This window comes from Cibotium barometz, chromosome 54 (genome assembly GCF_041138505.1).
Source record: "Cibotium barometz isolate CiBa-2024 chromosome 54, ASM4113850v1, whole genome shotgun sequence".
NCBI lineage: Eukaryota > Viridiplantae > Streptophyta > Polypodiopsida > Cyatheales > Cibotiaceae > Cibotium > Cibotium barometz.
This window is the reverse complement of record NC_141099.1, coordinates 16,343,206-16,355,295: the sequence shown is the minus strand read 5'-3', so window position 1 is coordinate 16,355,295 and position 12,090 is coordinate 16,343,206. Positions and strand designations below refer to the sequence as shown.

Sequence of the window (12,090 nt, the reverse complement as noted above, 5' to 3'; positions counted from 1 at the left end):
GAAAGCCATCTTCGTGCCCGGCTCCTCAGTCCGCTGTATCCATGTCCTCCTAATGTCCAGCTGAACTAAATCTTGACGGATGAGTGTGGTAATCTCTGTCCGTGTGAGAGTGAGAGAGGGTGCCTGCAGAGAATACTGGAAGGGAGGCAATCTGTCCATGCTAAAACCATGTGCCTGGAACCAAGATGTCATCTGTCCATACCAACAAGCCGTGTCTCCCTGTAAAGCTAACTGTCGGGAGGACTCCAGGGCGAGGCGTGCATATCTGTCTCGGGGGAGATCCCACAAGCCATGTATGTAGGAGACTGATCTCGTAAGAGCCTCAGTCACGAGAGGGGCAGCCGCCAGCTCTGCTCGAATAATTTCATGAGGTACCACGGCTTTGGCTCTAATAGTCCTAGCAATCATAGATACCAAAGGCCTCTCCATACCTCTCCACCCGCCTGCGCTGTGATGGCCCACTGAAGGTCCCCATATCTGCACTCCATAAAGCATAGCTGATGTCACTAGAGTGTCAAAAAGCCAAAGTTTCGTTCGAGGTTCCTGAAATTGAACCTGCGAACACATCCTCTCCAAACCACCCAGGGTTGCATGTGCTCTAGTCAATCTAGTCTCTGCTGCTCTCCTCATCGAAAACACTGGCCCACTGAATACTACCCCAAGATATGTATATGCATCTGTATACTCCACAATCTCCTGCCCATATGTAAATGTGGGAGCTGATCGCCTGACCCACTGTGGCGTGGTGTTAAACACCATAACCTTGGTTTTGCCAAGGTTGACAGACAATTCACTATCATGTGCGAACTCATGTAAAGCATCCAGATGACGCTGCATACCCTCAGGGGAGTCAGAGATCAACACAATATCATCAGCATATAACAATAGTGGGATCCATGTACCTGCTAGCTGGGCTCCTCTGTCCCCCAATCTCTCAATGTAGTCAGAAGCCTCATCCACATACATACCAAACAATGAAGGAGATAACGGGCAACCTTGCTTCACTCCTATAGTGGAGTGAACCAAAGTAGAGACTCCCTCTGGGGTGCGTACTTGTCCTGCAACTGATCTATATAAAGCCATAATCCCCCATATGAGCTCTGTGGGTACCCCCATCTCCTGTAATCGCCTCATCAATCTGGCTCTGGGCACTGTATCAAATGCTTTGCGGAAGTCCACAAAGCTACAATAAATCCGTCGCCCATGCGACCTGCCCTCCTCAATAATGGCCCGCAGAGTCAAGATGTGGTCAAGAGTAGAGAAACCTCTCCTGAACCCTGCCTGTCCCTCTGCTCGAATGCCCTCTCTCTCTGCCCATCTACTCAACTGCTGCTCAAGAATGGATGCATACAATCGTGCTAGTGTGTGACCAATCATAATAGTGCGATAATTCCCTGGCTGCATAGGGTCCCCTGACTTGAAGATAGGCACGATAGTGGACCTACTCCAAGTCTCGGGTAAGCCTTCGCACATAGCACGATTGAACATCACTGCTAGAAGCTCTGCCAGCATGTCTCTCGCATGAATAAAGTGCTCAGCGACCAATCCATCATGATCATATGCTCTCCCAGTCTTCATCCTATCAATGACCTTCCTTACCATCTCTACGGGTAAAGAAAGTACACGTCTGTGGGCATGGTGCTGGCGGGTCAGGAAAAGGTGTTTGTCCAGGGACTGTATATAGAGATGCTGCATAACTACCCCAGACCTCTGTAGAAGTGATGGCCAAAGCAGGGGAGGACTCATGAAACAGACGCCAAGCCTCCCTCGAATCCTGGCTCACAAGTGGTATAATTCCTGCTCTAGCTGAGCAAGGAAGGCCTGCTTCTTCCTTCGCACAAGGCGTCGGAAGGCAATACGTGACTGTGGGTGAGTAGTGACTCCCAAAGCAACCTCCCACTCTGCAGTCGGGCTTTGGTCTCTTTGCACTCCTCATCATACCAGCTGTTCTGGGGCATACATCCAGAACGTTGTCTCTGTCCAGGCTGAGTATGTGGATATGCCTCTCTCGCTGCATCCTGTAAAGTCTCTGTCAGTATATGGGTCAACTCCTCCAAAGGTCTCCCTGGCTCCTCTGTGTACAGACGTCTATAAATCCCATCTGTGTAGACAGCATCAGTCTCTGAGGTAAAAGTATATCGAGTGTGATCTGCCCCTCGTGTCCTCTGAGCTGTGGTAAAGTGAAAAGTGATAGTCAATGTCAACAATGCATGATCCACTACTACCCCAATGGGCCGAGATCCAACTGTGAAGTCCTGAATGCATGAAACAAAGCTCGGCATAGCCATAACATAATCCACTGTGCTAGCACCATGTCTATGTGGAAAGCAAGTAAATCTAGCTACTGACGGAAACCTCTGCAAGCCATTAAGTATGGCCAACCCATGTGCAGTCCCCATATCTACCAAATATCTCCCATACTCTGTGCACTCCACATCCTGTGAGCGTCTGTCTAATCCCATATCCAGAGTGTCCAGCTCTCTCAGCATCTCCTCCGAGGTATCATAAAAGGCTGTCTGGCGGTTGCCCGTCCGGGCATTAAAGTCCCTTAACAGGATGATGTCTCCATCCCTAGAGAACTCCCATATGTCATCATCTAGCACAGAGAAAGGAGACTGCCCTCTAGGTACTGCATATGTGGATGTACTAGGAGCAAAATAGCATATGGCAATATACAGGAATCTGCCTGTGTCGGCCCTCAGTCTCACCCACATATATCTGGCTTGATCATCTCTCCGAACGATGTGTAGAAGCGGTTGCAGCTCCTCCCTGAAAAGAATTGCCACCCCCCCTTATCCTCTACTACTGTGTACCAATCTCGTCCCTACTCTGCAAGCTGTCTCCCATCTGTATCCTGTCACCTGTGGCATCATCTGACCAGGGGCCTGGTGAGTCTCCGAGTAGAAGACTATATCTCTATCTCTAAAGCTGTCCTCAAAGGCACCTACATCAAGTCTGAGGGATCCATTGCAGTTCCAGGCTGCCAGCTTTAATTTGGTCCCATAGGTCTCGCACCGTCATGTAGAGCATCCCTCCACGATGACCACCCTCCCTTCTCTATAAAATGCTATCTTTCCCTTTTCTCTTGCCGCCCTAATCTCTGGCATGACTTCCTTCATATGTGCAAGCTGTGAAAGAGTAAGATCATCACCAAGAAAAATGCCTGTATTCTTTAAAGTGGGTCGTCTCTTCAAGAACTCCTTCGCCTCAATAGAGGGGAAGCGAAGTATGAGAGCTCTTTCCTTGATGTTTTCCCGTTACCTCCGCTTTTTTTGCCCACTCTCCAGGCTTTTGCGTGTGCCGGATCGTAAATCCTCATCAACACCATAAGCTCTTTCACCTCCTCTTCAACTTTATCCCCGTCTTTAAGGCCGGTAATCCTCACATGCAAAGCACGTGTACGTCTTCGTTGTTCCTCTTCCAAAGTCATGTTAATGATTGTAGGTGTAGGGGTTGTTATCTCCTTACCTTTACCCTTCTTGGCGACCTCTATCCACCTCTCCGCTTCATCCATCTTCTTTTGAGTCTTGGTGATGACTTCCACCCATGAGGAAGTCTTTGCTTCGTGTTGCTTCTCTTCTTCCTTAATTGCCCGTACTTGTTCCTTGATAACCTTGAGCTCTTCTATCATGGATGGCTGAATTTCACCTTCTTCAAGTCCACCATTTGCCTTGGCCTCTGCAAACTCCCTCTGAAGAGCTGAAATTACGCCTTTGAGCGTGTTGACTTCCCCGTGAAGGTCTTTGACTTCTGCTATGAGGTCCTCCTTCTCCTCTTTCCACCGCTTACCCTCATTGAATACCATTTGGAGAAAGTTGGCTTTCTCCTTCCACCATCCCTCCATCTCTGCGTTCCATTCCTTCATCTCCTTTTCCACATTTGTTATCCTCTTGTTTGTGACCATAAAGGTTGCCTTCGTCGGGTTGCGCAAGGGGGAAGCCGTGGAAGAAGCGAGAGAGAGAGAGTTATGTTGCTGCCTTGGGGGCCTGAGCAACGGTGGGTGGGGAAAGGGGGGCGCCCACCCTAACGGATAGATAGGCTGGCCAGCATATTGCCAGCAGAACTGTGCGGCGAACAGCGAACAGGGCAGCAGGCGGGAGGGGGTGACAGCAAGTTCGAACAGAGAGGGGGCGGCGAGCAGGGCGAACAGCAGGCGGCAGGGAAGGCAGCGGAAGCGAGCAGCAGGGCGAACAGTAGGCGGCGGGAGCGAACAGGTCGGCGGCGGTGAGCAGGGGGGACAGCAGGCGGGAGGGCAGGCGGGAGGGAAGGCGAGAGAGAGAGAGAGAGAGGGAGGGCAGGGGGGCTGGTGGGAGAGAGGGCGGGAGGGGGGGCTGGCGCAGAGGGGGTTGCTGGCGGGAGGGGGGGCACAGGGGTCTGGCGCAGAGAGATAAGAGAGAAAGAAAGAAAGAAAGAAAGAAAGAAAGATATATTAACGTCTACGAGAGGCCAAAGTCGGCCTATGAGACAAAAAATAATACAATTGTGTTCTTCCGGTCATCGGAAGAAAAGAAACAAAAGAAAAAGTGTGCATGTGTCTGGATACATTTGTGAATCATCATGGATCAGTGGAGCCCATATACAAACAATATAAGGGGGGGTGGGGATGTGGATGTGGATGGAGTGCTAAGGCAAGATGCATCTCTATATGCTGAAGGGGTAGTACAAGCATGCTATGCAGATCTATGTCTAACTCCATCCAGTGCCATAAGAGGGATATAAGATATCATACATCGCCGATGCTGAGGCTGTGAATGGCATGAACATGTACCCTGAGTCTGAATGAAAGCGAGCTAGCCTCTCCTGTGTCTCCATCTGGTGTCTCATTTGGATAGCTGCTATCTCTCGGTGATGGAGTCGGGGTGCTCTATGTCCAGTCTTCAAAAGACCCAATGGGTCTATGAGACCAAAAATGGTGCAAGAGTCCCATGTCGTATTGGGCCATGGAGAAAGAGCAACAAAACTGAAAAAAACTTTATACAAAAAGATAGTCTAGCGCTATATGTCTATCTCATCACCATCAGCAGCAGCAGCAGCAGCATGGTGTGCACTACAGTGAGCATTTGAAAACATGTGAAAATGTGTATGTGTGTGTGAGAGAGAGAGAGAGAGAGAGAGAGAGAGACTTGACTCAATCAAATGTAATGCAGGAAAGACATCATTTGAAACAAATGATACAGAAAACAGAAGGAATTCTGAGCGGCTTGGCTCTCTTGGTCTTGCATTGCATTATGCGTGCATTATTGGACAAATTGATAGTTTGGTAAGTACCCTTTTAGCCCAAGCTCTCACCATACAAAGCTGCTGGATGTTTTAGAAGTTGGTATTGATCTTTTTCCCCTTTTTTTTTCCCGGAAGATTTTATGACTAGCTATGATGGTACACATGCGGGTCAGCAGTAAATGTATGTGGCCTCAGCAAGCTGAAGAAGAAACTCTCTGCTTTGTAAATCATTACCTGTTTTGTCCTTTGCATGTGCCTTTTACATGTGCCTGAGACTTGCAAGGCATAACCTGTTTTGTGATTGGTTGGGGCCTTGATTTTTTTCTCGTGTAAGCTCATGTTCCATTCTTTCATCTTCTTTTACCTCTTGAATTTTGTTTGCTGTTTTCTGGTCACCAAGTTTTTCCTCCAAAGATGGAACAGATGTCTACTACAATGTTTTTGAGGTTTTTCCTATTGAACTGATGTGATTTTGCTTTGATAGACCTCGTTGGAAAAATCCAGGCACCATCAAGAAAGATCTACTTGGAAAAAGCCTAGGAATAATTTACGAGGTCGTCTGCCCCCTATACGGGCCCCAGAACTCCCAGACAGGGGGTCCGGTTTGCCACCTCAAATCCTAGGCAGTGAGCAAGACCTTTGCAAAGCCGTCAGGACCATTCTGGTTGTGCATGGTTATGCCTAGTGTGAAAACTGGGGTGCGGGGCATGTTAGATTTGGTGCAGCAAGAAGCTGATATGGAGAGAGAGATTATGTGACTAAATAAACAAACTAATTGATAAAGATTAAAATGAACCAACAAATAGATAAACTAACCTAAGATAATAAAACAGATTTAAGCAATGGACTACATCTTGCTCCAATTGTTAATAATACATAAAATGTAGAAAAGAAGAGGAGGAGAGTAAGGGTAGAGAGAGAATGTACACCAAGATATGCACAAACAGTGGTAGCTTTATTAGATGTGGAGTGTGATGCAAAGCTTCACAAGTACATGCTTTTATTGGCTAGCTAGTCTCATCTTTTTACTTACAAATACACACCAAATAATAAAGTGACATGTGGCATCCTTATCCTACTCTTCATAAGTGGGTATTTTTCAACTCCACTGCAATATTGCAAAGAGGCGGCCTCACCTATTGGATAAAATTGATGAATACACGGGGATGAGGGATAATATATGAAGCAAAGGTCAAAGTTATAATCACCAAGCAATAAACTATCGAAAGGATTCATCCAAGCAGGTGGAAGAAACTCGTGAGGAATCTGGTAGGTGAGAGATCATGGGTGAGAGAATGTTACCGGTTGACAGCGCACTTTATGAGCTGGAATCAAGGAGAGAATGATGGCAAGGTGGAGATGATTCTTGACCTCATCACTGATGTAATTGACTGTAAGCCGTGCGGGGTGTGCCGTGACAGATTCAACCACGTATCCAAGAGATAAAGATATAGAGAGAGGCAGAGAGAGAAAGAAAGTTGTATTAACGTTTTCAAAAGGTCAAAATGACCTATGATACCAAAAGGTTACATCATATCCATGAGGTACATAATCTTGGGTACAAAATAGTAATAAAGAAAGATAACAAAAATCTAGAACTTTAAAATCTGATCTAGGTACATGAGCAGAGAGCTCTCATATCACCCTAATACATCCTTCATGGGCCGTTGTGACATGGTGCTCAAGAAGGTAAAACTGAGCTGGCGCGAAAAGGTCCTGCGATGATGGGAAATGATGGCCTGGATCTTCTCGTGGTGGCGTGGCCGTGGCCGTGGCCGTGGCCGTGGGCGAGGGCCATGGGGTCTGGGGCGTCGAGCTCTGCATAACTCAGTGGCTCTGTCGAGTGTCACACCTCTTGGCCGAGCTCCTACACTAGCCTGTGGTCTGGGTATGATGGGTGGATCAGCCCTCGGAGTGCTGGTATGGAAGAAGTCAGTGAGAGCTCTCTGTGCTAGTCCTCGTGAAACCGATCCCGTCAAGTGGGAATAGACTCCGTTGGACACCCACACGCGTAATAGCACAACTTAAGTTTCACAATATAAATGAACAACTCAATAACAATTGAAAACTGAAATGAAATGAAATGTTGATCAATGGACACAAGCACTGGGGCCCGAACGGGCCAACCCCCCCCTCAATATATGATATATTATTGGGAGTATTTAAGAGATACAATGCTCCATGGGTTCAATGAACCAGATGATGTCCATGTACAACTGAGATGAAAACAGTTACCAAACAAGAGACTTGAAGTAGACGTTCAAAGGAGAGCGATCCACTTGAAGAAGTCTAATCTCTACGGTCCTGTGCCTTCACTGGAATCCGCAGAGAGCGCCCCACTGGTGTTCCAGGACCACGCACAAATAGGCGCTCCCGTACTAACGCCTGGCTCTCCCGATCTCGACACCCATGGACGGTGGTTCTCCAGAAGCTTGGACTACCCGGCACCGAACGGGTGTTAGCAGCAGAGAGTATCCCTTATAAGATTCACATGAAAGTCCTGCTTAAATCTCAATCCACTTACCTTTTGCAAAATAATGGATATGGCCTTCAGAAGTAGTAGGCACCCACGTATGAAAGGAGAAGTCTCTATTATTGCTATTGCGGCCAGCCCAAACGTGAGCGAGTCGCCTGTAGCTCGCTAGTGGAAGAACAAATATCAGAGGCCCTAAGTGCAGCTGCATAGGGGCTAGGGAAGGACACCTGGGCACATCCGCTTGCTGGCAAGAGAGGGGAGTCTTGTGCACAGCCGCCTGCTAGGTGGAGAGGGTGGTGTCTGGGCGCAGCCGCCTGCTGGCCAGAGAGGAGCGAGGTCTGTGCGCAGCCGCCTGCTGGGTGGAAAGGGTGGCGTCTGGGCGCAGCCGCCTGCTGGCCAGAGAGGAGCGAGGACTGTGCGCAGCCGCCTGCAAGGTGGAAAGGGTGGCGTCTTGCTGGGCGCAGCCGCCTGCTGCTGGCCAGAGAGGAGTGAGGTCCCGCACACGGTCACTTGTAGGGCAAGAAGACAGCCGACTGCAGGGCAGGATGAAGAGGTCGCCTGTACCGCCGTCTGTGGATAGCCGGATGAAACGGTCGCCTGCACAGTTGAATGCCCATAGTTGGATGAAGCGGTTGCCTATATGTACGCGTTGGAGAGGGCACACGTCCAATAGCTGGCCGGCCCACCTTGCTTGCATGAAGGCGGTCAGTTCCAAAGGTTCCAAGGTGGGGGGTGGGTAGGTGGCCATGCACCCACCCCCACAGACATGAGGGGTTCCCTTTTCCACCATGACTCAAACCTGGGTGCCCACCCCTTTAAAAGTACCATGAAATATTGGGAAGGGTGCCCACTCATTAATGAGTGTGAAACTGCAACCTTATAAAAAACAAAGGTTAAAAAGAATGCTAAGAAATAAACAAATGCAATACACTTACCACCTGTTCACACGCAATAAAACTCGTCAGAAGACAGAGCAAACTTCACGACTCACTGGCAGGCGTCCCCGCTTAGTAAGTGGCACGACAAACAAGCAAACACAAGAATACAAGTGATGCGAAAACAGTTCCAAACATGCAAAACATGAATGCATGTGCAAACAGTATCATGGACATATCTCCCGTTCATGGAACAAGTAGTAAACATTTCTGTTGGGCACAATGATAGCACGACAGAAAACATATATCCCGGTCTTCCTATGAAGTGACAGTCCCATAGGTAAGACACAAATCCAAGCACGAGCCTCCCTATGGAGTGACAATCCCATAGCCAAGACACGGCACAAATATTGCCTCTTCCATGGTGTGACAATCCCATGGATAGAACACAGTCCAGGTCATACACGGGTGGCACCAGTTTGGCTCCCGTCCATACGACACCATCTTGCTAACACACGGGTGGCACCAGTGTGCTGGCTCCCGTCCATGTTATGCAAAAATACTGGCCCCTTCACATGAGACACCGGCGTGGCCTCAAGTGAACGAGACACAAATCTGGAGATGGACCAAATGGTCAGCCAATTGGTGACATCCCCCCGGGCTTCTAAAGAGTTGAAAAGCCTGAAGATATGCCTGGAAGCTGTGGGTAGTCAACAAAATAATCCTCATTTACCCACTTTGTATCAATGGGCAAATAGTTCTTGAACTTCACAAGGTATCGCCGGGAAAGCTTTCCTGGAGGTAGCTTTCTATCCTTGTGAAAGACAATCTGTTCTGGCTGGAGGATCTCCTCAAGCTCATCAATCTCTGGCGGATCTTCTGTGAGTGACAGGGGGGCTCGTCAGGATGTGGCCCGACATATTTCCGGAAAAGACTCACATGAAATGCATTGTGAATCTTCCAATGACTAGGTAAAGCAAGCCTGTATGACACTTCATTGATCTTTTGAATCACCTTGAAGGGTCCATAATAGCGAGGAGAAAGCTTAGGATATGATCCTTCTCGTCCTGGCCTCTTCCGAAGCCTAGCTTTCTCAAATTTCAGCAAAACCCAATCACCTTCTTTGACTTGCATGTCCCTTCTATGCTTGTCAGCAGCCATTTTATGCTTATCTTGTGACCTTGCAATGGTTGTCCGTACCTGAGCAAAGGCTACATCCAAGTCACGAACATATTCATTAGCTACAAAAATCTCATCCTTTGTACGAAGGATGGGTGGCAATACCACTTCACCATAAATAATCTCAAATGGGGCCTTTCTCGTGGAGGCATGGATCGTATTGTTGTAGGCAAACTCAACAAGTGGAAGATACTTCTCCCATGCAGTCTTTTGATCTGCCACATAACACTTCAACAAATCCAACACGGCTGAATTTGCAGCTTCACTTTGGCCATCCGTTTGGGGATGATAAGCTGATGAAAACTCAAGTTTAGTGTCCATGTTATCAAATAAAGCCCTCCAGAAGAGGCTCGTAGTCCTGGGATCTCTATCCCCAACAATGGACTTAGGCATACCATGATGTTTGAAACTATTAGCAAGAAAAAGCTTCACCATATGATCAACTTTAATGGTTTTCTTGATGGGCAAGAAATGAGCTTGCTTGCTAAACCTGTCCACAATGGTCCAAATAGCATCATTCCCATGCTGGGATCCAGGCAAGTCTATAATAAAATCCATAGTAATACGCCAAAGAGGTGATAGTCCAAGTGGTAAAGTGTTTGCCTAGGACCGAAAGGTCTTGGGTTCAAACCCTGCTTGGACCCCTCGGCGGCACCTCTCATCCGCGCTCTCCATAAGCTTCCCTTTCGGCGTCAATCGTGTTCTGGCCGCCTTTCCCAGGAGGACTCCAGTGTAGCCCCTCCGCTCTCTGTGGTCGAGTGTGCTCGTCGCCCTCTTCAGAGGGCCGCGTAGATGATCTTGTAGCTCACGACGCCAGCGTGGCTGGGACGTTGAGCGAGTTGTGATGTTAACTATTAGTAGGATCTCTCCCGCGGAAAAATAAAAAATAAAAAAAATCCATAGTAATACTTTCCCATCGTTGCGAGGGAATAGGTAATGGCTGAAGCAAACCTGGAGGTTTTTGCCTGTCAAATTTCACTTTTTGGCAAGTAATACATGCACGTACATATGCCTCAATGTCTTTACGCATGCTTGGCCAAAAGAAATATCTCTCAGTCATGCGTGTAGTAGGCATGATACCTCTATGACCAGCGTAAGGTGGAGCGTGACATTCGTCCATAACTTTTGGATGCATATCCTTCACCACACATAAGCAGTTATCCTTCATAAGATAACCCTCTATGATCACATAAGAGGCATGTGAGTGACCTGCCATCAAATCAGTCCATATATGGCAAAAATCAGCATCCAAATGATACAAATCTCGCATAGCAGATAAGTCTCCATGAGAGGCCACTGAAACTGCAGCCACATAAGGCCTCTTGGATAATGCATCTGCCACCACATTTTTTTTCCGGAGTATGGACAATCTGAAAATGAAACATGGAAAGAAAGTTTGCCATTCTCATCTGCTTCTCTGAAAGCTTTGTTTGAGATAGAAAATATCTCAAGCTTTGATGATCTGTCTTGACTACAAATTCAGCCCCAAGAAGATAATGTTTCCATATCTTTAAGGCATGAATTACAGCCAAGAGTTCTTTCTCATAGATATCCATATGAAGCTCAGCATCATGCAAAGGACGGCTCTCATATGCTACTGCATGCCCTTCTTGATTTAGGACAGCTCCTATACAGTCGCCACAAGCATCACATTCCACTATGAATGACCTTTGTAAGTCGGGAACAATCAATACGGGTCCACATATGATAGCATGCTTGAGCTGCAAGAAGGCATCCTGTTCTTTTGGAGTCCATTTGAAAGTGGTTTTCTTCTTTGTGAGATCATGTAGAGGGGTGGCTATCATAGCAAAATGCCTTATGAAACGCCTATAATATGAACATAATCCCAGAAAACTACGTACTTGATGTACATTTTGCAACTCTGGCCAATTTCGAATGTTTTCTATCTTTGCAGGATCCATTGTTACTCCATCCTTGGATACAATGTGACCCAAATAATGTATCTCTGAAAGAAAGAACTCACTGTTCTTGTCATTAATGAAAAGTTTATGCTTCCACAACTCTTCGAACACTATGACCAAATGAGTTCTATGCTCCTGCTCATTCTTGGAGAAAACCAAGATGTCATCAAAGAATACACCTATGAATTTGCGATGGGGTCGGAATATCCTATCCATCATACGATTAAATATGGCGGGAGCATTGGTGAGACCAAAAGGCATCACCAAAAATTCATATAATCCAAAAGCTGTCCTGAATGCAGTTTTGTGGACATCTTGTGGCACCACTCGTATTTGGTGATAACCACTCTTCAAATCAAGACGGCTGAAACAAGCCGAGCAATCAAGCTTATCCAAAATGTCATCAATACGCGAGATT

At 47.3% G+C, this 12,090-nt stretch overlaps 1 protein-coding gene across 1 annotated transcript in view; it reads left to right on the top strand.

Moving 5' to 3' along the window:
- Nucleotides 1–12,090, top strand: part of LOC147607894 (protein PSK SIMULATOR 1-like) — a 219,970-nt gene that overhangs the window by 184,686 nt on the left and 23,194 nt on the right. The window contains exon 8 of the mRNA XM_086790057.1: nt 5,148–5,260. Coding sequence (XP_086646183.1) covers nt 5,148–5,260 — 113 coding nt within the window. The remainder of the gene's footprint in view (nt 1–5,147; nt 5,261–12,090) is intronic.